The sequence below is a fragment of the Nesoenas mayeri genome (genome assembly GCF_963082525.1).
Source record: "Nesoenas mayeri genome assembly, chromosome: 3".
Taxonomy (NCBI): Eukaryota; Metazoa; Chordata; class Aves; order Columbiformes; family Columbidae; genus Nesoenas; species Nesoenas mayeri.
The window spans coordinates 272600-296562 of NC_137544.1; the positions used below are offsets into that span (position 1 = coordinate 272600).

Below are 23963 nucleotides of genomic sequence, written 5' to 3' on the forward strand. Positions count from 1 at the left end.
CCTTCCCTCCGCCCTGGCCCGGGTTGTTGGGCGCCCGGGGCTCGCGGAGAAGGCGGGGCGGTGCCGGTGGGGGCGGGGCGGTGCCGGTGGGGGCGGGGCGGGCGCCGCCGGCGCTGCGCGGGCGGGGCCTCTCTGGGGGAGGGGCGAGTTGGCCACGCCCCGGCCGGGCCTGCGCTGCCCGGTCACGTGGCGGGGCGGGGCGCAGACGTGGCAGCCGTCGCGCCGGGCGCGTGTGCGCGGCGGCACCAATGGGCGGGCGCGGCGCCGCCTCCCGCTCCCCGCGCGGCGCGATGGCGGCGGCTCCGGGCGCGCTGTCGGGCGGCGGCGGCCGCTGGGAGGTGGTGCGCAAGGGCCGGCGGCCCGCGGGCGGCACCGGCAGCCGCCGCGCCCTGGGAGAGGCCAACGCCGGCCGCGCCGGGCTGCCCGCGGCCGGTGAGCGCGGCGGGGCCGGTTGCGCGGGGCCGGGCGCCGGGCAGGTCTGCGGGGCTGCGCTCGGTCCCGCACGCGTGGCCGCGGCCCGGGGGATGAGCCCTGCGCGGGGCGGGCTGGCGGGACCGGGGCTGGCGGTTCGCGGGGGCTGCGGTCCGGGATGGCCCCGTCCCCGTCCCCAGCCGGCGCAGGGCCGGGCGCGGCCCGGGGCCCGCGGGTCGGTGCAGCCGGTGCCGCGGGGTCCTCAGCCACCTCCTGCCCTTCCCTGTTCCAGCCCCCATCGCCACCTCTGACACCATCTTCGAGCTGGGCTTCGAGAAGGCGCTGAAGAAGCAGAACAAGGAGCAGGTGCCCCCGGCCTCGGAGCCGCCGCAGCGCCGGCAGCACGCGGGGAAAAGCTCCAAGAAGCCGCTGGCGAGCGACGCTGCAGCCAAGCCGGGGAAATGCCGCTCGCTGGAGGAGGCGCTGAGAGCCGTGAGTGCCGGGCCCGCCGGCTGCCCCGCGGCTGCCGTCTGAGCGGCCGAAGGCAGCGGCACGGGAGCGCCGTGCCCCGCGTGTGTTCGGTGTCCCCGCGTGGGCTCACGGCCCCTGCGGAGGAGGCCGCGGTTCGGTCTCACGCCACAGCCCCGTGTGCCAGGACGCCCGCGGGCTCGGTGCCGCCCGGAGACGGGCCCTGTGCCGCGCTGCTGCGGCCGGCGGCTGCGGGAGCGGAGCGGACGGTGCTCGGCGCTTTGGCGAGTGCCGGGCTGGCCCGAGAGACGCGTCTCCTGCTGGGGGTTGTGCTTTTGGCGCCGGCAGGAGCGAGGTGGCTGGGTGGGAATGTCTGGTTTCCCTCTTCACCCCTCCCTGTCTGCTGCCCGAGAGGGATCCTGAGGAAGCTTCCTTGGTGAAACCTCCTCCCTGTCGCACCAGCGAGGTCCTGGGAGCCGATTCTGCAGCTCCTGCGCTCCAGACAAATCTGTAGAACTTGTTTGTCTCCGTCCCGCCCATCCTTACGCTGTCTGAGCACAGTCTGGGTTTAGCGAGGAGCCCCAGGTTGACTCTGTGAGGGGACGTGTCCGCTGGGGGCTGCCCGGGCCGACCCCGCCCCGTGCGGTGCCCCGTGGCCGCGGCTCCCAGCTGCTGGGCGCGCGGTGCTGCACATGCCGGCACCGCACGCGGGGACAGCCGGGGCACGACTCGCGTGTCATTTCCGTGCGCGTAGGGCGGACGTTCCTCGGGGGCAGCGGGGCCGCTCTGCTGCCCGGGGGCCGCTCTGCTGCCCGGGGGCCGCTCCGCACGGCTCGGCAGCCACGGGCGCCGTGCGCCTGGCGCTCTGTCGGCTTTGCTGACAGCATTGCTTATCTTTTGACATAGCGGCAGCTGTTTTTTCTTACTCCTCTTTTCAAAATGGTTGCAAAAACAAACATGTGGAAAAGGGACCCAACTCGGGTTCGGTAACGTGCTGCCACTGAAATCCGGTACGTACGGAGGCGTCAGGCTGCAAACTTCGAGTCTTGCGGCATCCGCTGAGCCCCCTGAGGGCGGCTGGGGCACCTGTCTGTGCCGGCCTGCGGGTCACCGAGCTAAAGCGCCAACGATAACCACGTTTGGTGGCAGCTGGTGTGGGGACGAGGGTGAGAGGGTGTGAGCCGCAGTCCACGCTCGCAGCTCACGCCTGTCGCTCGCCCATTGTTAGTTGCATGGCTCTCGATGGTCGCGGCTGCATTCCTGGTGTGGGGCTGGCGGTGCCATGTGGGTGCATCGGGCGGTTTGTGCAGAACCGCCGGTCCCGGCACCTGCGGGAGGGTGGAACGGGGCTCTAGGGGGGAGCCCATTCCCGCAGCCGCGCAGCCCTCCCGGCGTCCCTGCTCTGGGGTTTCCCGCAGCCCCGCGGGCGCCGCGGTTCCCCACGGGTTTCGCTGCTCTGCCGGAGCAGCCTTTGCCAGTCGGGAGGAAATTTCCAGCGCCAAAGCAGGCGCAGCTTGCAGGCGGCGCTCCCGTCCGCGTCGGTGGTGCTGGCCGGGGAGTTTCCGTGGGCGTGGGCGGCGCTGCCCCCGTGCCCAGCGGCCCCTGGGAGCGCAGGGTGACGCTCTGTCCGTGCTCTTTGAGCCGTCCTGCGCGCCCCAGGTCGAACGCCTGTGCTGTCGCTTGCAGCTGGACCTGGCGGATCTGCAGAAGGAGCTGGAGAAGAGCCAGAGCGTGTTCCCCGAGAACCCCTCGGTCTGGGTGAAGGACCTGGCCAGTTACCTCAACTACAAGCTGCAGGCGCCGCGGAGCGACCCGGCGCTCAGCCAGCACCCCCACGGTCAGTGCTGCGGGGGGACGGGGCGCGGGAGCAGCGCGGGACAGCCCAGCCCGCCCGCCGTCCCGGGCAGCGCTTGGGCTGGATGAGACCCCCGGGTCATTGGGTCCCATGGGAGGCGCCGGAGGGGCTCGGCGCTGTGTCCTGTGCCGGGCTTGTCCTGCGCGGGTCTCAGGGCGCAGGTTGAAGGGCAGCTCGCTGCACATGCGGCTTTTAGAAAGGTGGGGACGCCAGGGCCAGAACAGTCGCGGGCGGGAGAGGGAAAGATCCTGTTTCCCCTGAGACAAACTGTCCCCAGTCCGGGCTCGTTCCCTGCAAACCGAGGCCTTTGGGCTTTGCTTTGCCCCTCTCTCCACGCAGGAAACTTGGTGATAAAAAAGGCACCAGATTGTGGTTTTAACAAATAAAATGGGGATTATTTCCTGGTTGTCTGATGTCACTATAATTGACTTTCTGTGCCTACCAAGGCACTGAGGCTGAGCACAGCTGGCAAATCAGACATTTTCCCAGTCACCCCTTCTCCGTAGGGACCTGAGACCTGTACGTGTTGTTGTGGCGTTGGGGTGTCCCCGCTCGCCCGTGGCAGGGCTGCTGTCCCGGGTTCCCCGGTCGTGCAGAGCCCCCTCCCCGCGCGCGCCCCGCGGCGTCCGCGGTCCCACCAGCACCCCCGGGGCCGGGCCCCGTGTGCCTGGTGCGGGTGACGGGCCCACGGCGGCTGCTGAGCCTGTGGGGCGCCGGGGCTCACGGCGCCCGTGCCCGCCCAGACTACCCGTACAGCCTGGTGGGCCGGGAGCTGCGCAGCATCATCCGGGCGCTGCTGGGCCGGGCGGCCGGCGTGCTGGAGCTCTTCTTCGACCACTGCATCTACACCATGCTGCAGGAGCTGGACAAGACCCCAGGTGAGGCGCGGCGGCTCCGGGCTCCCCCGCGTGCCGGGCTGGTTCTGCCGGGTGCTCCGGCGCTGGGGTTTTCTGGCCGTGGGGATGCTGCTGCTGCTCCTTGGCAAGTTTAAGAGCCCTCTTGAGTTCCTCTGCAGAGGGTGAGGTGGGAGACTGCCGCACGGCTCGCACTGGTGAGGGGTGTTCTGCCGGGCGGTCGTCGCGGCGGTGCCAAACGCTGCCGCGGTGCCGGGGTGAGGCGCGGTCCTGGTGTCGGGGAGTCACGGGCTGGTGGGAAACGCCTTCCCCGGGGCTTCCGCACGAGGCGTGTTGCTGCAGCGCTTCCAACGGGGCCTGCTGGCTGTAGCCCACGGGCACTGGCTGCCGCGGCAGTGTTGGGGGGTCCCGTCCACGCTGCCGCCAGTGAGCACATGAATGCCGGGCATTTGTCAGCAAATGGTCGAGGGGCTCCTTTGTTGTGGGGCTGGTGTTCGCCTGTAATTTGGGGAGATGCTCGGCTGCTGGCGGAGCTGCCCGGGGTTGGTCTGCAGCTCTGCCGGGCGCTGCAACTGTGCTGGTCACCACTGGTCACCACGCTGGTCACCACTGGTCACCGCTGGTCACCGCTGCCCTTGTCTGCCTGGCCACTGTGAGCTGGTGTGGCTGGTGTGTGGGGGTGAAAGCCCATTGTGTCCCGGGGAGGCCAGTGGCAGCAGTGAGACTGTGCTGGGGAGCAGGACAAGCGCGGGGACGCCCACCCCCTGCCGCGGGGACGCCCACCCCCTGCCGCGGGGACACCCACCCCAGCCGTGGCCACACCGCCCATCCCTGGGCCAGCAGAGCTGGAGGGGTCACTGGCCAGTGCCCGATAGCAAGGGGGGTCCCCTGAGCCCTCCTCCTCCTTTGGAGACAAACAAGGGGCCGCGAGCCCTCGGGAGCTCCGGGCCGGGGTTGTGACGGTGCTGGTGCCTGTGGTGCAGGGCAGGGCTGGGGGCGGCTCTGAGGTCTGTGGGTCCGTCGGGCTCCTGCGGGCAGAGGAACGGGGGGCAGGACGCCCCCGCCGTGCGGGGCTGCTCCGGGAGCGGGGAGGGGGTCCCGCCTTTGGGGCTCCGCGGGGCGCGGGGGGCCGGGCTGAGGCGTGCGCTGTGTTCCAGGGGAGTCCCTGCACGGGTACCGGATCTGCATCCAGGCCCTGCTCCTGGACCGGCCCAAGATCGCCACGGCCAGCCTGGGCAAGGTGAGCGGGCACCGGGAGCGCCGCGCTGCTCCCGCCGGGGTCCCGCGGCCGCCGTGCCGCAAGCTGCCCTGGGCCAAAGGGACCAGGGTCTCCAGTCCCGCCGGGCTCCCCAGAAGTGCCAGAGCCCCGCGAGTGCCGCTGTCCCGCGGCGCCCGGTCTAAGTCCTCGCCCAGAGCTCGTGCTCCCTCCCTGCTCCGTCCCCTCGGGGGCAGCGGGGACGTGTCCGTCCCTGGCGGCCGTGGGGCACAAATGAGGGTCTCTGGGGCTGGCCAAGCAGGAGCCGCTGCGGCTCAGCTGCCGTCCAGCACCGCGCGGTGCCGGCAGCTCCGCGTCCCCAGGGCTGGGCGTGGGGGGACATGGCGCGGCTCCAGCCCCGCCAGTGCCGGGGTCCCTGCTGGGGCTGCTCTGGCTCGTTTGCGGCAGCGCTGGGGCGGGACGGGCTGGGGCTCTTCCCCGTTAACGTGTCCTTGTCCTGCCCCAGTACTTGGAAGTGCTGCGGTCGCACCAGAACCGGCCAGCGAAGTGTCTCACCGTGCTCTGGGCGCTGGGACAGGCCGGGTTCGCCGACCTGCACGAGGGGCTGAAAGGTGAGAGCCGGGAGCGCGGTGGCGGCCGGACCCGGTGCTGCGCTCCCGCTGCTGTCGGCGCTCGGGCGCGGGGTTCGCTTCAAACCGTGTCCCCTGGGCTGCGTCCCGCGGAGGGGAGCGGCCTGTGCTGGCGGGTGGGGACGGAGGCACCAGCGCTCGGTGTTCGTGGGACACTGGAGCTGCGTGAGGGGTCGTTGTTTCAGGGCAGCCCGAGATGTGGCACGAGCACGGTGCTCACGGGGGCGAATCCGCCCGCCCCGGCGGCCCCTCGGCCGCGGAAACGGCCCCCGTGGCACCTTGGCTGCGGCGCACCTGCCGGCTGGGCCGGAACCGCGGGGTCCCGGGAGCCGTCCTGCCCGGGGAACGGGGACGAGCTGCTCGCGTTCCGCTGCCGGCACCGAGCCCTTCCAAGGGGAGTCCGTCTGTCTGGGAGTCTGTCCGTCTGTCTGGGGGTCTGTCCTGTCTGGGATCCGTCTGTCCGGGGTCTGTCCGTCTGTCCGGGGTCTGTCCTGTCTGGGATCTGTCTGTCTGGGGATCTCTCTGTCTGTCTGTTTGTTTGTCTGGGGATCTGTCTGTCTGGTCGCCTGCCGGCAGTCTGGAGGGGGCCACGGGTGGGTTGTGTCCTGAGTTTGGTCCGAGTGTGGGTGGCTGCTCGCGCCGCTGGCCGGGGCGCGCTCGGTGTGCTGGGGATGCGCTCGGTGTGCCGGGGCACGCTCGGTGTGCTGGGGATGCGCTCGGTGTGCTGGGGATGCGCTCGGTGTGCCGGGGCGCGCTCGGTGTGCTGGGGATGCGCTCGGTGTGCTGGGGATGCGCTCGGTGTGCTGGGGATGCGCTCGGTGTGTCAGGGCGCGCTCGGTGTGCGGGGGACGCGCGGGGGCTCCCTGTGACGCCGCGTCGCTCCGCAGTCTGGCTCGGCATCATGCTGCCGGTGCTCGGGATCAAGACGCTCTCCCCGTACGCCGTCTCCTACCTGGACCGTCTGCTGACGTGAGTTACCCGTCGCTGTCGTTATTGTTAAGTGGAATGAGCAGTGGCCCGTGGGGCTGTGTCCGTGGGAACACCCGGGCGAGGGCTGTGGGTGTGCGGACACGTGTGCGGGGCAGCCCGTCCCCTGACGGGGTTTGTGCCGCACAGGATGCACCCAAACCTGACCAAAGGCTTCGGGATGATCGGCCCCAAGGATTTCTTCCCCCTCCTGGACTTCGCCTTCATGCCCAACAACTCGCTGCCGCCCAGGTACACCCGCGCGCGCGTGCCGAGCGCGGGCCGAGCCGGGTGAGCGCCCGGCCCCCCGGCAGCCCCTGCGTGTCCCCAGCCTGCAGGAGCAGCTGCGCCGGCTCTACCCGCGCCTGAAGGTGCTGGCGTTCGGCGCGAGGCCCGAGGCCGCCCTGCACACCTACTTCCCGTCCTTCCTCTCACGGGCCACGCCGAGCTGCCCCCCCGGCATGAAGAAGGAGGTGAGCGCCGGGCGGCCGGTGCCGCGGGGTTTGGGGCGTTCGGCTGTGCCGGGGTTCGCGCCACACGGGGGACGCGGACGGGCTGTGACACTGCTGCGCTGTCCCCAGCTCCTGACCTCCCTGAGCCAGTGCCTGAGCCTGGACCCGCTGAGCTTCGGCGTCTGGCGGCAGCTCTACACCAAGCACCTCTCCCAGTCCAGGTGCGTCCCCTGCCGCGCCGCGGGCCCCGCAGCGCTCAGATCGCTGCTCGGAGCTCTGGGCCCAGCCCTCCGTTTTCCACCCCCAGTTTGCTTCTGAACCATCTGCTGGAGTCCTGGGATGGCAGCAGCAAGACGGTAGGAGCTGTGGGGACAGGTCCCCGGGGTGCGGGGACAGCGGGTGTGTGCCGCGGCAGGTTCCTGTGTGAGCGGTGTCCCCGTGGCACCGTGTGTCCCCGTGGCACCGTGTGTCCCCGTGGCACCGTGTGTCCCCGTGGCACCGTGTGTCCCGGTGCTGTCCCAGCGGCTCAGCCGGTGCCTGGGGGCGCCAGGGCCCCTGTGCAGGGACGGGCAGCACAGACATCCAGGCTCGGCCCCGCTTTGGCTTTGCTGCTCTGGCGCTGTGGGGTGGCGCTGGCGGGGCTCAGGGTCCACAGAGGAGCCGCGCGGCTCCGGGTGATGGCGGCTGGGGCGGCCAAGGCGCTCGGCCTCTGCAGGGCCCTCGGTGTCCCCGCAGCCCGGTGTGTCCTGTGTCCCGGTGTGTCCTGTGTCCCGGTGTGTCCTGTGTCCCGGTGTTCCTGCCCCTCCCGGCTCCGCTCCGCCCGCAGCCCGTGGTGCCGGGTGCGCGGTGCTGCCGGCGCAGGGCCTGAGGCCGCTCTCGCTGTCCCCGAGGTGCGGCAGTCGCTGCAGGAGACGGTTCGCTCCTTCAAAGTGACAAACGAGGAGCTGGCGGCGAGAGGGTCCAGTGGCGCCCAGGACGTGGCTGCCTGCGATGCCGCCTGCAAGGTGAGCCGGGCAGCGCCGCGGCTGCCGTGGCGGCGGGGTTGTGGCTCCGCGCTGCTTGCGGCTCCGCGCTGCTTGCGGCTCCGCGCTGGGTGCGGTCAGCTTCGCCCGCCGCCGCCACACGCCGGGCTGGGGTCCCCGCAGCGGCACATCTGCAGGACACGCTGGGGACAGGCGGCGCTGGCCCCTGTCCATCCCAGCAGCTGCTGGGCAGATGGCACTGGTTTCACGGGGAGCCGGGGCGGGGGAAGGGCCGAGCTGCTGGCCCTGGGAACCGCGGTGACGGCGCCGCGTCCTCGCGCCCGCCAGGAGCTGCTGCGCAGGATGCGGGGCCGGGGCTTCCCCTGGCAGCGGCTGCTGCTCGTCCTCCTGGTGTTCGCGGCCGGATTCCTCCTGCACGACGTCCGCACGCACGGCTCCTTCCAGGGTACGCGGCGGCTGCACTGGGGACGTCCCTGGGGACGGGAACTCCCTGAGCGGAGCCCCCGCGCAGCCCTGTCCTCCCCACGGCTGTGAACGGGTGTGCGCGGGGGTCCCTGGGGGCTGCAGGATGTGCGTGGGCGTCCCTGGGGGCTGCGGGGTGTGTGTGGGGGTCCCTGGGGGCTGTGAGGTGTGCATGTGGGTCCCTGGGGGCTGCGAGGTGTGTGTGGGGGTCCCTGGGGGCTGTGGGGTGTGTGTTGGCGTCCCTGGGGGCTGTGGGGGTCCCTGGGGGCTGTGGGGTGTGTGTGGGCGTCCCTGGGGGCTGTGGGGTGTGTGTGGGCGTCCCTGGGGGCTGCGGGGTGTGTGCGGGGGTCCCTGGGGGCTGTGGGGTGTGTGTGGGCGTCCCTGGGGGCTGTGGGGGTCCCTGGGGGCTGCGGGGTGTGTGCGGGGGTCCCTGGGGGCTGCGGGGTGTGCTGGGCCGGGCGCTGTCGCAGGCTGCTGACAGACCCTGCCTGTCCGCTCTCGGGAGGGTTCCCGCAGAGCTGCCCTGACCCGGGTTCTCTCTGCTCGCTGTTTCCGCCCCTCTTTGTCCCCTCTCGGGGTGTTTCCCGAGATGTTTTGCGGAGCCGCTCGGGCCGCGTGTCCCCAGAGGGGCCCCGGGGCAGCCCGAGCGCGGGGTCGCGCAGGGAACGGCTCCTGTCTCTTGCAGCCTCCTCCTCCGCTCGGCTGCTCCGCGACTCGGGCGCCCTGCCGGCCTGGCAGCGCGCCTGGCACACGGTCTGGCACGGCTGCCGCGAGGGGCTCAGGTCAGTGGCAGCGGCACCGGGGCCGGGGCGGCTCGCGCGGCGCTGAGACCTCGGGGAGCCCCTTCTGGCGTGTTCCCGGCTCTGCTGGGCGCTTCCAGCTCAGTTCTCGCCTCCTCCTCCCCTGGCCCGTGCAGCAGTGCCGGTGCCCGTGCGCTCCGCGGCTCTGCCGGTGGTGCCGGTGCAGCCCTGGTGCCGGTGTAGCCCGTAGCCGGGGCGGCCGGCGCTGCCTGAGCCGGCGCTCGCTCTCTCGCAGGTGGCTGGAGCGGAGCCTGCCCGGGCCGGGCTCCGGGGCGGCCGCCGTGCTGCAGCCGCAGCTGGAGCTGCTCTGGGCGGGGAGCGGCGAGGTGGCGCTGTTCGTGTCCCAGCAGGGCTCGGCCCTGCTGGCCCAGCTCCGCAGCGGCCTGCCCTGGCTCGCCGAGTGGGTAAGGACGGTGCCGCGTGCGCTGCAGGGGACGAGGGACCCCAGCGGGGCCACAGCCCCCCGGGGCTTGTGAGAGCAAACGGCTCGTGCTGGGCTCTGCCAGGGCAGCGGGGGGATGGTGACATCCCTGGGGCTGCTTCTGCCCACTGGTCACTGCGAGCTGCTGCTGCGGGGGTCTGGGAGGTGACAGACGGACACCGCAGCCGGGCTGTGACAGACGGACACCGCAGCCGGGCTGTGACACCACTCTGTCCCCCTTGGCTGCGGCCCCACATGAAGGGGCAGTTGGTGTGAAGCCTTTGCCGTGTCTGTCCCACAGCTCCAGTCCCGTGTCCCCGAGTCGCTGCTGCACGTGGCCGAGTGCGTGCGGGAGCTGCTGCTGTTCCTGGTGCGGAGCTGCCTGCTGCCGCTGCTGGAGGGGCTGGTGGCCGCGCTGCGCCACGGCTGGGACCGCTGGGCCGACTCCTGCGAGTGAGCGCCTCCCTGCGCCTCCCTGTGTGTCCCTGCGCCTCCCTGCGCGTCCCTGCACCTCCCTGCGCCTCCCTGCGTGTCCCCTCTGTGCTGCAGCCGCAGGCTCAGCCCCCCGGCGGCCCCACGGCTGTGGAGGTCAGGCCCCGGCGCAGGGAGTGTCTGTCCCTGTCCTGGCTGGGGTGGGACGTGGCAGCAGGGTTGTTGTCACTGCAGTCCCATAGAGAGCTCGTGTCCCCAAGCTGTACCCCTGCCACAGGCCGGCTGTGTTCCCCCCATGTCCTTGTGTCACTCCGGGCTGTCCCAGCTGTGTGTCACCCCTTTGTCACCCTGGGGAGCAGGGCGGCAGCCGGCACGGTGCTGCGCTTGCCGCAGAGCTGGCACCGCGCTCCTCGGGGCAGAGGGTGGGGGTGACAGAGCTGGTGCCTCAGTTGTCACCTCTGCAGCGCTGGGGGTCACAGCCAGACTGGGGGCACTGCAGGAGAGGGTCTCCGTGCCCTGGCCCCTGGTCCCCGTGCCCTGGCCGCTGCTCCCCCATGCCCAGCCACCCCCTCTGCACCTCCCGCCGGGGCGGCTCTGGTGGCCCCGGGCTCCTGCCGCCAGGGACGGGGTGGCCACTGCTGCCGTGGCTCTGTCCCCCGCCCTGACGTGTCCCTTCGCCGTTGCAGCGGGGACGTGTCCTGGGCCTGCGTGCAGGAGCAGCTCGGCAGCCTCACCTACTCCTCCTGGGTTTACCTGCACAACACCACCGTGGCCGTCACCAACTGGGCGCTGGCCGCGATTTCGGGACACTGACGCGGTGCCGGTGCCGCCGCCGAGGAGCAGCGCTGGGCCGGCGCCGGGGCGCGCGCGGGGACTTTGGGCTGGAGTGGGGTGAGCGGGGCGGGTTTGTTCTCTCCTGGAAAGGCGCTGGGTGCCCCGTGGCCGCGCGTGGCTGGTCCCTGCGCCGGGAGGCGCTCACCGGGAGCCCCCGTCTCCCGCGGGGCCGGGGCACACGCGTGTGCGTATGGACACATGTACATATGAGTGCTTACCGGGGCGTGTGTACACGTGTGTTCTTACCAACCTGTGTATTCGAGGATGTGTGCACACGTATGTGTGTGCATACGTCTGTCTTGTATGTATTGGTGTACAAGTGCGTGTATGCATGTGTGCTTATATACAGGTGCATACATCAGTGTGCACGTGTGTGTATAGGTGTGTGCACACACGTGCATGTGCATACACATGGTTTATGCACGTGTGTGTATAGATGTATGTATATAGCTGTACGCGCATGTGAATGTGTGTGCGTATTTGTGTGCACACGCGTGTGTTATGTACAGGCATGCCCATAGGTGTGCGGGCACGTGTGTGTAAATGCAGGTGTGTGTATGTGCCTGTGTGTGTCCATGGCTGCATGTACCCGTGTTCTTGTGTACAGGCACACAAGCGTGTGCACACGTGTAGGTATAGGGGTGTATAGTTGCGCACATACGTCTGCATATACGTGTGTGTGCATACGAGCGTGTGTATAGACACGTGCACACCTCTGTGTGTGCTCACGTGCACGCACGTGCGCGTGTTGGAGGTGTGTGCGCACGCACGCGCACACAGGTGTGGCACGCGCGGTTTGTGTGTCCGCGCTCCCATGTGTCCGTCCGTGTGCACGTGCGCGTGCCCCGGCCGTGTCTGCGCGCGCCCGGGGGCGGGGCCGGGGCGGGCCGGGGGGCGTGGCCCGCGGGCGCGGCAGTCCGTTGCCCGGGCGCCGTCCAACGGGCGGGCGCGTTGCTGGGGGGCGGCGGGCCAACGGGCGGGCGCGTTGCTGTTGCCCGGCGGCGCGGCGGGCCGGGCCGGGCGGCGGAGCGCGGCGCGGCGGGGCCATGAGCGGGCGGCGGCGGCCCGGCAGCCATGGAGATCCGCTGCGGGGGGCTGCTCTTCAGCTCCCGCTTCGACTCGGGAAACCTGGCGCACGTCGAGCAGGTGGGGCCGCCCGGGGCGGGGGGCGGCCCCGCGGCCTGGGGCGCCGCCCTCCCCGCCGCCGACTACGAGTTCAACGTGTGGACGCGGCCCGACTGCGCCCAGACCGAGTATGAGAACGGCAACAGGTACCGGGGCGGGGCGGGGCGGGGCGGCCGCGGCGGGCGGGGCCGGGCCGGGGCTCCCCCGGGAGGGGCTGGCCGGGTGCGCGGGGAGCGGGGGCACTGACAGGGGCAGCCGCCACGGGAGGGGCTGCCCGCGATCTGGGTCCCGGTCCCGCCCGGCTGCCCGCGGGGTCCGTGTCCCGGTCCCGCCCGGCTGCCCGCGGGGTCCGTGTCCCGGTCCCGCCCGGCTGCCCGCGGGGTCCGTGTCCCGGTCCCGCCCGTCCCGCCCGCGGGGGCCGTGTCCCGGTCCCGCCCGTCCCGCCCGCGGGGGCCGTGTCCCGGGCAGGGCGCTGCCGGGCTCGGGGCTCAGCCGGGGCTCCTGTCCTGCCCCCCAGGTCCTGGTTCTACTTCAGCGTGCAGGGGGGAGCCCCCGGGAAGCTGATCAAGCTGCACATCCTGAACATGAACAAGCAGAGCCGGCTGTACTCGCAGGGCATGTCTCCGTTCGTGCGCACCCTGCCCGCGCGGCCCCGCTGGGAGCGCATCCGCGACCGGCCCAGCTTCGAGGTACGGGCGTGCGGCCGGGGCGCGGCGGAGCGGGGCGGCAGGCGGGGGCAGCTCTGGGGCCGGGGCAGCCCCGCGGTCGGGGCGGGGGCAGCAGGCGGGGGCAGCTCTGGGGCCGGGGCAGCCCCGCGGTCGAGGCGGGGGCAGCTGACACGCAGGACACACTCTCCCTTTGCTCGCCGCTCCAGGTATCTCCAGCTCTCCGTGGCAGGGCAGCGTGGGTGAGCGGCTGGTTCGCACTTTGGCAGCCCCAAGGCAGAGGGTGGGGGTCAGTGATAAAGCCCCTTCCCTGGGCCCAGCACTCAGGAGAGAAGGACCCAGCAGCTCTTTCCCACTGACCGGCTCGGGCTGGGCACCAGCTCTCGCTGCGTGACGTCCCTGCTGCGTGACGGGGAGCAGCAGAGCTGCTCTTGCAGCACGCCTGGGGCGTCCCTTCCCATCCATCCATCGGTTGTTGAAGTGCCGGTGACCAGCTCTTCGCGGTGGGCTGTGCAGCGTGGGGGCAGCGTGTGGTGAGAGCCCTGGAACGGAGGCGGCAGGAGCAGCCGCAGCAGCGGGTTGGCTCTCAGTACAAACAGTTAAAGCTGTTTGGGCCTTAAACAGGTGGTTTTGAGTCCTGGTGCTTTCTGGCTTTGGTCTGCAGGTGCTCTGGGTTGTCCTTGCTCTGTGCACACTGCTGCAGGGGGACAGCGGCCCCCGAGCATGTCCCCCCTGCCCCGTGGAACAGGGACCAGAGGGGAGCTCCTGTCCCCTGGCTTGGGACAAGATGATGCTCAATTTGACTCGTGCCAGCACCAGGGAAATGCACAATGTACCACTGAGCTTTGCAGTGCTCGCTAGCTTTGTGAAGCATTGAAATGCAGTGGTGTTGTTCAGTCTCTGGGCGCTGGCAGGTGAGCGCAAGGGCCAGAAGGACCCCCTGGGTTTCTGGAGAGCTCTGTCCCGGAGCCAGGCACACGGCGGGGACCCGAGCGCATCGTGGGGCGAGCAGGAACCCGGGGCTTTGCGGGCCACAGCCTGACGTTTTGGGGATGTGAGCGAAGCGGGCTGGAGTCGTTGGGAGCGCAGCTCCGGTTCCTGCACGGTTGGAGGAGGGCGAGCGGCTGCCGGCACCTGGCACACGGGAGAACCGGCACAGCGGTGCCAGGGCAGAACCGCGGGGGTTTGCGGTGGCTGCGGCCGCTGGGCTGTGCCGGGAAGGTCTCTGTGTGGCCGCGGCTCCGCTCAGCCTCCGCTTTGTGTCTGTCAGATGGTGGAGACGCAGTTCGTGCTGTCCTTCGTGCACCGCTTCCTGGAACACCGCGGGGCCACCACCTACTTTGCCTTCTGCTACCCCTTCTCCTACACCGAGTGCCAGGAGATGCTGGCGCAGCTGGACAGCCGCTTCCAGGAGTGCCAGCACATGTCTCCCAGCAGGTGTGCGCCCCGCTCCCCCCGTGGGGTGTCCGTGCCCCCCGCTGCTGCCTGGCTCCTGTTCCTCTGGGCCCCGGTTCTGCATGGGCTGCTGCAGCAGCTCCCCCTGAGCTCGCGCGTCAGAGGCCCCCCGAGCCGGTCCCCCGGGTTCCCAAGGGCAGGGTCCCGCCAGGCGGGGGCGGCTGAGGAGCGGCTGGAGCGGAGCTGCCGCCCCGGTTTGAGCAGGGGGTTCTCAGGGGCCAGCGCCCCATTTGCTTCCCCGTCCTGGCTGCGGGAAGGTCGGGACATCCTGCCGCCGTGGTGCCCGGCTCTTTGTGGGTCACGCTGGGAGATTCCCGCAATCTCAAGAATTTCTTCTCTGAAATCAGAGGGGAACTCGATACCTGTCTGAGGGGAGGAAGAGGAGGATGGCGTGTCCCTGCAGAGAACAGGTCCTGCAGCCCCTCCTGCCCCAGAGACCTCCTGTGCTGCCGGCCGGCATCACAAACACCTTTTCTTAGACAAGGGGCGAGCGATGGTTTATTGGAAGGGGTTCGTTCTTAAATTGTCATGTGATGGAGAACAACAGGGATTTCCAAGCCCAGCGGTTGGTGAGGGTCTGACGGTGACAGCACGGTCCCTGTGGGTCAAACTCACCCACTGACGGCCCCTGAGCCCTCGGGATTGCACAGGGCCGGGTGTCCCGGCCAAACCCCAGCTCCTGGGGGTCTGTCACAGCGCCGGGGGGTCTCTGTCCAAACCCCGGCTCCCTGGGTGCTGTCAGCAGGGCCGAGGGGGTCTCTGTCTGAACCCCGGCTCCCTGGGTGCTGTCAGCAGGGCCGAGGGGGTCTCTGTCTGAACCCCGGCTCCCTGGGTGCTGTCAGCAGGGCTGGGGGGTCTCTGTGCTGTGCAGGGGGGCTGTGCTCCCCTCTATGTGATGATCAGACCCCCAAGGACCCACCGGGTGCTGCCTCCCCCACTCACCCAGCAGCTCGGCTGCAGGCATCAGGGAGGGCTCGGGGTTGTGCTCAGGCTGGGCAGCAGAGGGAGCAGGATGCGGTCCCGGGGCAGCGCTGGAGGCTGAGCTGAGGGCTGCGGGCTGGGGCGTTCCCGGCCCTGCCAGGACCCCTGTGCCTCGGGGCAGCTCCAGCCGCCAGGGGAGCGCAGCGCCCTGCCCCTCGGTCCCCGGCCCGGCAGCACGCTCGGCTGGGCCGGCGGTGCCTGAGCTGCACGGCTCCGTGCCGGCTCTGCCTGTGCGCTGAGCCTCTCCTCGCCCCGCAGCCCCCTTGACTCCGTCTACTACCACCGGGAGCTGCTGTGCCACTCGCTGGACAAGCTGCGCGTGGACCTGCTGACCGTCACCTCGTGCCACGGCATGCTGGAGAAGCGGGAGCCGCGCCTGGACAAGCTCTTCCCCGACACCAGCACCCCCCGGCCGCGCCGCTTCGCGGGGAAGAGGGTGAGCTCCGTGGCGGGGCTGGGGAGCGCGGCGCCGCGCGACCGGCACCGGGCTGCCACCCTCGGAGCAGAGAGCGAGAGACCCCGTCCTGAGGCAAGGGAGCCGGTCCTGCCAGGAGCCCCAGGGCGCCGTGACGTGCCCTCTGGTGGCATCGCACCCACGTTCCTCAGGGCAAAGATTAGTGTCAGCTCGTAGGGTTTTGTTCTGTCCTTTTATCGCTGTTGCCCCGTGAAGCTGTGAAGAAGCTGGGGGCAGTGCTGTGTTTGAGCCATCAGCCCCGGAGACAGGCGGAGCGCTCCCTCTGCAGCTGCGCGGAGCGGGGACGGGTGACCGGGAGGCTGCACACATCTCTTGCTGTGACGCTCCCACTAAGCTCTCTAGGACATGCTTTGTGCCACCTCTGTGGCCGGGCTGGTCCCCGCACTGTGGATCGCATGGGGCTGTTCCCTGGGACACGTCTCTGGCTCTGCCGCTTGGCGCCCGTGCTCTGGTTTCTCGTGGTGGCCGCTGCGGGGCCACTGTCCATGCATTCTCAGGTGGGATCAACCAGCCCTGTTCCAGGCAGGACCTGGCAGAGGCACCAGCCAAAGAAACCTCCCAAACCTGCCGTGTTACCACACCCAGTGCCTGGTCATGCGCTCCCCGGGCAGCGCGGTGCCGGCTGTGGTGCAGGGCGGCCACCCCAGGGAGCGTTTTTCCCTCGGCTGAGCCGCCGCAGCATTGCCGGGCAGGCGGGAGCCTGCCCATCAGCCCCATCCGTTTGCCCCCAGGTGTTTTTCCTGAGCAGCAGAGTCCACCCGGGAGAAACGCCCTCCAGCTTCGTCTTCAACGGCTTCCTGGACTTCATCCTGCGGGAGGAGGACCCCCGCGCCCAGATGCTGCGGCGGATGTTCGTCTTCAAGCTCATTCCCATGCTGAACCCCGACGGGGTGGTGCGGGGCCACTACCGGTGTGTGCGCGCGGCTGAGCTCTGCCGGGGGCTGGGCTGGGCTGGGCTCTCCCGGTTCGGAGCTGACCTGCCTTCCGTGGCGGCTGGGAAGAAGGGTCCTGAGATCCCGCACTGGCAGAAGGAGCCGGGGCCCCTGGGCTGCAGGGTCTCTGGGAGGGCGTGGGGCTGCTGCTGCCTGCACAGCTCACCTCCTAGGCCAGGCTTTGCGGCGGGGGTGCGCAGCGCTGCCCTGTGCTCCGAGACACTGTCCTGCCTGTGGGAGCCGGGTGGCTGCGGAGTGGGGAGGTGACCTGGCTCTGCTCGCTGGGGCGAGTGCCACAGCACAAGAGGGTCTCGGCTGTGCTGGGGCAGAGTGGTTTCCCACAGCAAAGTCTCAGGTGTCTGTGCTTAACAAAGTGATTTAATCAAAAGATAAAATGGCACAGTACAGCAAAGCCACGGTCCGGACTGGGTGCCTCTCAAGGGGAGAGACTCCAACGCAAAAGAGGTTTGGGGTTTCAGCCCTTGCGGTTTCTAATTAAGCAGTTAGTTTGATTTAACTTGTTCTGCAGCACGGAATCTGTGCCCCAGGGGTGGTGTGGCTGGTTGTGCCTGTTCAGAGCCTCGGCCTGCTGAGTGCAGTCGGCTCTGCCTGTGCCGAACGGACGGTGCTGTGCCAAGGGCCTCACGTCCCCTCCACTCTCTCCGCAGAACCGACTCCCGGGGGGTGAACCTGAACCGGCAGTACCTGAACCCCGACGCCGAGCTGCACCCCGCCGTGTACGGCGCCAAAGCTGTGCTGCTCTACCACCACGTCCACAGCCGTGTCCCGCCGGGCTCTCCCGACTGGAGGACCTACGTCTCCCCGCTCAGCACCAGCTTGCTAAGCACAAAATCTTCCAACCATTCCGTCCGCAGCAGCGTCCCGTCCTCAGAGCTGTCGGAGCTGGAGAAAGCCAATAACCTCCGCAACTCAGCCGGCGCCTGGTGCGCCAGCACGCGCCTCAGCTCTTCTCAGGAAGCCACGCCAGGCGAGGACCCGGCCCCCTGGATCCTCCCGGCGAGCCGCAGCACCGAGCACTGTGAGGAGGAGGCCGGGGGGCCTCCAGCAGCACCTCTCCCCGAAACCATCCCCCCCCGAGACAGCGGGCTGGCCTACTACGTGGATCTGCACGGGCACGCCTCCAAACGTGGCTGCTTCATGTACGGCAACAGCTTCAGCAACGAGAACGACCAGGTGAGGGCAGGGTGGGGGTACGTGGCGCTGGAGCGGGCTGGGACCTCCCGCTGCTGGGAGAGGGGTGCGGGTCTCTGTTGGGACGGGGCTGTGCCTGAGGAGGGGGCGCTGGGCTGGCTCCCTGCTGTGGGTGCTCTGTGCAGACTACTCTCCCCCTTCTCCTTCTTTCTCCCCCTTCTCCTTCTTTCTCCCCCTTCTCCTTCTTTCTCCCCCTTCTCCTTCTTTCTCCCCCTTCTCCTTCTTTCTCCCCCTTCTCCTTCTTTCTCCCCCTTCTCCTTCTTTCTCCCCCTTCTCCCCCCTCCCCCTTCTCCTTCTTTCTCCCTCCTCTTCCCCCTCTTCCCCCTTCTCCCCTCCCTGTGAGCGGGGCAGTGGCCGCAGGTCTCAGCTTTCCCATGAGAGCTGCCCCTTCTCTCCCAAGTTGGGGGTGGCCGTGCCACTGGGCCCCCTCCCCTTGGTGAGCAGCTCGGCGCTGCTGGTGCTGGAGCAGGACAAACAGCCCAAAGTCACAGAATCACACCATTGTTTTGGTTGGAAAATGTCCTCAAGATCATGGAGTCCAACCATTCCCCACCCCTGTCCCTGCCTCATGTCCTGAGAACCTCATGTCTGTCTGTCCAGCCCTCCAGGGCTGGTGACTCCAGCACTGCCCTGGGCAGCCTGTTCCAATGCCCCACAGCCCTTTGGGGAAGAAATTGTTCCTAAATCCAACCCCAACCTCCCCTGGGCAACTTGAGGCCGTTTCCTCTGCTCCTGGCGCTTGTTCCTGGGGAGCAGAGCCCGACCCCCCTGGCTCCAAGCTCCTTTCAGGCAGGTCAGAGATCAGAAGGTCTCCCCTCAGCTCCTGTTCTCCAGTGAACCCCCAGGTCCCTCAGCCGCTCCATCACACGTGCACCAGCCCCCACCAGCTCCGTTCCCCTCTGCGCTCACATTCACTGTGTTCCTCTGTGCCTCACAGGTGGAGAACATGCTGTTCCCCAAGCTCATCTCCCTGAACTCACCCTACTTTGACTTCACGGGCTGCAACTTCTCGGAGAAGAACATGTACGCCAAAGACAAGCGGGACGGGCAGTCGAAGGAGGGCAGCGGGCGCGTGGCCGTCTTCAAAGCCCTGGGGATCATCCACAGGTAGGTGACCCCCCCGCCCACGGGCTGCCCGCTCCCCTCCGCCCTGGAAGGGACACAGGACATTAGGGGAAGCTGGAGCCACTCCTGTGGGGCAGGAGTGACCTGCTCGGCTGCCCAGGGCTTTGGGACAGGCCAAGGAGAGCGTCTGGCGCTCGGTGCAGGTGAGGCCGGACCCGCCGTGCCGAGTGCTGCCGCGTTCCCGAGCCACAGGCCCCGCTCCTGCGGGCCTCCCGTCCCTCCCGTCCCTCCCGCAGCCGGTCTGGCTCCTTGTCCGCGCTCCTGCAGAGCTGCTTGCGCACGGCTTCCCAGGAGGAATTCTCCTCTTTCCCAGATGTTTATATTGAGCTGTAATTAAAACCCATTTAGCTGTAATGGGCTCGGCTTGCCCAGGCCTCGTATGCGAGGTTGCCGTGCAGCGTTCCAGCCACAACCAGTCTGTGGTTCTGGGAGCTGTGGATATTTGTGTCATCTGTAGCAGCCACGGGCCTGTATCCAACAACAAATGGGATATTTTTGGCTTGTTTCTGTTGCGGTTGCTGGGAACATAAGAATGGCAGAACCCACCAGCCCAGCGGCCTGTCTGACCCCGTTTGGCCACGGTGACCGGTCGCAGCTGCTGAGGGGAGAGGACGAGAACCGTGCGATGCTGCGTTTCCCAGGAACCCGTGGGCTGGGGAAACGTGGAAGCAGCACCGGGCATCCCCGGGCCCCCGCAGCACCAGGGCCGAGCCGCTCTGTGTGCAGGGTCGGTGCCGGCGCAGGACGTGGCTCCCGCGGCTCCTTGTTGTCCCCGGTTCCTCAGCGCTCCCCGTGCACTGCGCTGGTGCAGCCGCCGCCCCCTCCGCTGCCAGGCGCGGGTTTGGGCTGGGGCTGCTGGTGCGGCTCTGGCCGTGTGTTCTGGCAGGGAGCGCTGGGGACCACGCAGGCACGTCAGACACACGAGCAGGAGCCTCGACGGTTCTCTGCTGTGTTAGTGAGTGAATTAGAATCTCCTGAGCTGGAGGGACCCACAGGATCATGGAGTCCAACTGCTGTCCCCGCACAGGACACCCCACAGGTCACCCCGTGTGTCTGAGGACGGTGTCCAGTCTCTTGTTGAACACTGTCAGGTTGGGCCGTGACACCTCCCTGGGAGCCTGTTCAGTGTCCAGCACCTCTGGGTGAAGAACCTTTTCCTCATGTCCCACTGCCCCCCCGGCACATCTGCTGCTGCTCCCTGGGCTCTGTCACTGTCCCAGAGCAGAGCTCACCCTGCCCCTCCTGCTCCTGCTGAGGAACCTGCAGCCCATGAGCTCTGCGCTCAGCCTGCTCTGCTCCAGCTGAGCAAACCCAGGGACTGCAGCCGCTGCTCACACGGCTTCCCCTCCAAACCCTCACCACTTCACAGCCTCCTCTGGGCACTCCAGCAGCTCTGTTTCATAACCGTGCCTGAGCAGCGGGGCAGGGGGACGCGGTCCTGGCGGCTCCCGCCACCTCCTTCCTTCCTGCCCCGGACACGTGCGCCGGGAGAGCCGGCGCGGGCATTCGCGGGCCGAGGGGCGGCTGACCGGCCGCTCCGTCCCGGGTGGTCTTTTTGAACAACAGATGCAATGCTTTCCTTTCTTCACCAATCAGGGACCCTGCACTCCCTGTCACCTCCCGGAGGTGACCGAGGGGGCCCCACAAGGACCTCAGCACCCTTGGGTGCTGCCCCCGGGTGTGGGGCTCACAGGGTTTGTGTTTCTCGGGAGATCCCCAGCTTGATTATCCCCCACTTCTGGTGTTTTCCCCCCGGAGCCCCAGCCCAGGCAGCTCCTCCCCCGCCGCGGCTTTCTGCAGGGGCGCTCAGCACCGCTGCTCTGCTGCCAGCTGCTGTCCTGCGCGTCTGTCCATGTCCCGGGTACCGAGGAGGGTCATTCCCACAATCGGGGGAGTCTGTCCCCAAAACCTGCCACCTCTCCTAAGCTCCTGCGTCCTCCAGAGCTGCGTGCAGCGGGATCCCTTCCCGTGCCCCGGCGCACCGAAATGGGCTCTCCCGGGGCGCAGGCTCCGCGCTCTGCTCCCCGCGGGAGCTCGAGCTCCGCTCTCTCCTGCTCCCTGCAGATCAGGCTCCCGTCAGGTTCCTCCCGCCCGGATCCAGCTGTGCTGCGCCCCTGGCTGGGCTGTCCAGCACCCAGCACGCTTCCCGAAATCCGGAGGAGCCCAGGACTTTCTGGGAACAGAAGCAGCGTTTAATGGGTGTTTCTGTTGAGATTTCTCTCCTCAGCACCGCTGGGCAGAGGTGAATTTCTGTCGCCTGTCGCACTGTGCAGCGACATGCACAGCGTCACCATGCGCCATGGGCACATGTTCATTGTGGATCTTAACAGACCTTCGTTTTTCACACCTTTTCCTCCGTCCGTTCTCCTGTCCCTTGTGCTAATGTCCTGCCTGTCCTGAGCATGAGCTCCCCGGGGTGACCGCAGGCCCTTGTGGGATAACCAGAGAACACCTTTCGGTAGCCACTTCACCCCAAAAAGCACTTGGGGTGTCCCAGGCAGCTGTGGGTTCCTTGTCTGGGGATTTAAGGTAAGAAGTGGGTACTGTGGTGCTTTGGGAGCTCAGCGATCGCTGCTTCTGTTCTGGCCGGTCCTTCCTTTGGCATTGACTTCATAGAACCACAGACGGTTTGTGTTGAAGGATCTTCCCAGCCCCCCAGTGCCCCCCCTGCCATGACAGGGACATCTGCTCCAGCTCAGGCTGCTCAGAGCCCGTCCAGCCTGGCCTGGGATGTCTCAGGGATGGTTCAGCCACCACCTCTCTGGCCAACCTGGGCCAGGCTCTCACCACCCTCAGCACAAACAATTTCTGCATCATGTCCAGCCTGAATCTCCTTTAGTTTAAAACCATCACCCCTTGTCCTGTCACAACAGGCCCTGCTCAAAAGTCTGTCCCCGTCTTTCTTATCGGGCACTTTTAAGCACTGAAAGGTGTCCCCGGAGCTTCTCTCCTCCAGCTGAACCCCCCAGCTCTCTCACCTGTCCCCAGCAGAGCTGTTCCAGCCTCGGGTCATTCCTGAGGCTGCTCCGGCCCCTCTCCAGCAGCTCCATGTGTGTCTGTGCTGAGGACCCAGAGCTGGACCAGCACTGCAGGGGGTCTCACAGAGCGGGGCAGAGGGGCAGGATCCCCCAAACCTGCTGCTCCCGGGGCTGGGGACGCAGCCCAGGACACGGGTGGGTTCTGGGCCGTGGGCCCCAAGCCCAGCTCCGTGTGTCCTGTGCCAGGGCTGGTCTCCTGCCCTCGCCCCATGCCCTGTGCCCGCTGCCGCTGCTGCCGCTCTCGCTGCCCCGCAGGCAGAAGCAGCAGCGCGCTGAGCCCGTTGCTCCGGGAAAGGAGCCGTTCTTCCCTTCAGCCCCGTCCGAGCCAGGGACGCTGGTGGCTCCGGGTCTGAGCCGCGCTCGCACCGCGTCACCGCAGCGCCGTGCTGCTGCGCGGGGCGGGTGTGGGTCCGTGGGTAATCCGGCCTCCCCTCTGCCCCGCAGCTACACGCTGGAGTGCAACTACAACACGGGGCGCTCGGTGAACAGCATCCCGGTGGCGTGCCACGACAACGGGCGCGCCAGCCCGCCGCCCCCGCCCGCCTTCCCCTCCAAGTACACGGTGGAGCTGTTCGAGCAGGTACGGCGTGGCGCGCGGGGGCGCAGCCCTGCCCCAGGCCCGCGGGAGCAGCCTCTCGCCTTCTCCCCTGTTCCGCGCTCGCTGTCCCTGTGACAACTCGCTGCTGGTCCGTGGTGCCGTTTTGGAGGGGAATGTGGGTGAAATGAGTGCTGGGGGTTGTCTGGGATCTGGGGTGGGTTCTGTTCGTTTGCTGTCCCGCCTGCAGTCCCAGAGAGCTGCGGCTGTTTCCCGAGGCCGCTCTCACCGGCCGCCTCCTGCCCTGGCAGGTCGGCAGAGCCCTGGCCGTGGCGGCGCTGGACATGGCCGAGTGCAACCCCTGGCCGCGCATTGTCCTGTCGGAGCACAGCAGCCTCAGCAACCTGCGGGCCTGGATGCTGAAGCACGTGCGCAGCACGCGGGGCGCAGGAGGGGGCCCGCGGCGGAGAGGGGGTGCCAGGACCCCCCCCCGGAGCTCCACGTAAGGGCCTGCGGCTAACACAGATCAGAGGTGATAACGGTACTCCGAGAGAGTCACCTGCAGCTAAACAAGCCCAGGTCTATTCGTTCCCCTTCCCGCCCTGCTGGGGCAGTTTGGTTTGTGGGCCGCGGGGGCCCGCAGCCCCGCGCCACCCGCAAGCAGGAGGGGCCGCGGCCGCGCAGGGTGAGGTTCTTCGGGGTTCCCTGGCCGCAGTAACTGGGACACGATTCTCTGGGTCTGCCTGCAGAGTGCACCAGCGGCTCCTCCGCTCCGGCTCCAGCGCTGCGCTGGGATGGGTTTGGGTCTGGGGTGCGGGAGCGGGAACTCTGACATGGTGCTGCTGCCTGAGGCTGCGGGACAGCGAGGGGACATCCTGTGACATCCCTGTCCGCAGCTGCCGCCCGCCTGGGGAGGGGTCCGGGGCTCCGGGAGATGGGGTCTCTGCGGGCACAGGGCACTGGGGGGGACGGACGGGGCCCCCTCCCGCAGAGCTGCTGAGCTCACGTTTGTCACCTTCCAGCGGCCTCCCCACCTCGGCGTCCGACAACGCCCTGTCCCGCGTGAGGAGCTTCAGCAACGGCGCCGGCGGGAGCGGCAGCAGCCAGCAGGACTCGCGCATCAGAGCCTCCCCCAGCTTCACCTTTGGCTGCAGCAGGGCCGCGGGCCCGGCCGCCGCGAGCCAGAGCGCTCCCCGAGGCAGTGACGCGGCCCTGGCGCCGGGCAGAGGTAAGCGGGGCTGGGGACCGCTCGTGCGCTTGATCCGGTACCTGTCGAGCTGCTGTACAAAGCTGCAGCCCTGAGGAGAGCTCTGTGCCAGCGTAATGGTATGTTTTGATGTAATAAAAGTGGTTTTACGTGGAAGAAGTGCGTGTGAACCGCCACCCCGTCCCCTCGGAAGTGCCGCGGATGCCGCAGGCAGCTCCCCGCTCCGTCCAGAGCGGCCCTGGCCGGGGCAGGACAGGCGCTGCGCGGGGAGAGCGGCGGCCGCTCCAGCCCGGCCGCTGCGGGACCCAGCAGAGCCCCCGGCCCACGGCGCTGCAGGGCAGAGCTGCCACCGCGCCCCGCACCGGGGCCCCGCACTCTGCCGTGCCCGGCCTGGCGCCGCGGGGCTTGGGAGGAGCCAGCGCAGAAAACC

The 23963-nt window shown here is 68.9% G+C and overlaps 2 protein-coding genes across 4 annotated transcripts; both read left to right on the plus strand.

Moving 5' to 3' along the window:
* Positions 1-290: 290 nt before the first annotated feature.
* Positions 291-10772, plus strand: TMEM214 (transmembrane protein 214; the record flags this gene model as incomplete). The annotated part of the gene is made up of 17 exons (XM_080340877.1): positions 291-432; positions 704-903; positions 2566-2716; positions 3478-3612; positions 4746-4828; positions 5310-5415; positions 6321-6402; positions 6550-6651; positions 6731-6872; positions 6981-7072; positions 7159-7207; positions 7742-7855; positions 8162-8279; positions 8982-9078; positions 9332-9500; positions 9819-9970; positions 10636-10772. The coding sequence occupies 17 exons, from the start codon at positions 291-293 to the stop codon at positions 10760-10762; spliced, it is 2061 nt and encodes a 686-aa protein (XP_080197003.1). The 3' UTR covers positions 10763-10772.
* Positions 10773-11795: 1023 nt separating this feature from the next.
* On the plus strand, positions 11796-23918 carry AGBL5 (AGBL carboxypeptidase 5). Of its 3 annotated transcripts, XM_080342044.1 has the most exons (10): positions 11796-12054; positions 12426-12597; positions 13844-14010; positions 15268-15445; positions 16216-16394; positions 17085-17610; positions 18566-18735; positions 22236-22371; positions 22638-22828; positions 23349-23918. In XM_080342044.1, exons 1-10 carry the CDS (start codon positions 11858-11860, stop codon positions 23626-23628), a joined length of 2196 nt encoding a protein of 731 aa, XP_080198170.1. In that variant the 5' UTR covers positions 11796-11857; the 3' UTR covers positions 23629-23918. The 3 variants fall into 3 exon arrangements, with proteins under 3 accessions (XP_080198170.1, XP_080198171.1, XP_080198172.1); XM_080342045.1 differs by lacking the exons at positions 22236-22371; positions 22638-22828; XM_080342046.1 differs by lacking the exons at positions 13844-14010; positions 15268-15445.
* The last annotated feature ends 45 nt before the right edge of the window (positions 23919-23963 follow it).

Bases quoted from the DNA above. Each gene is read 5' to 3' on its own strand.
- AGBL5 (XM_080342044.1), top strand. From the start codon at position 11,858: ATGGAGATCCGCTGCGGGGGGCTGCTCTTCAGCTCCCGCTTCGACTCG. The intron at 16,395-17,084 runs GTGTGTGCGCGC...CTCTCTCCGCAG, and splicing joins GTGGTGCGGGGCCACTACCG to AACCGACTCCCGGGGGGTGA. The intron at 22,372-22,637 runs GTACGGCGTGGC...CTGCCCTGGCAG, and splicing joins CGGTGGAGCTGTTCGAGCAG to GTCGGCAGAGCCCTGGCCGT.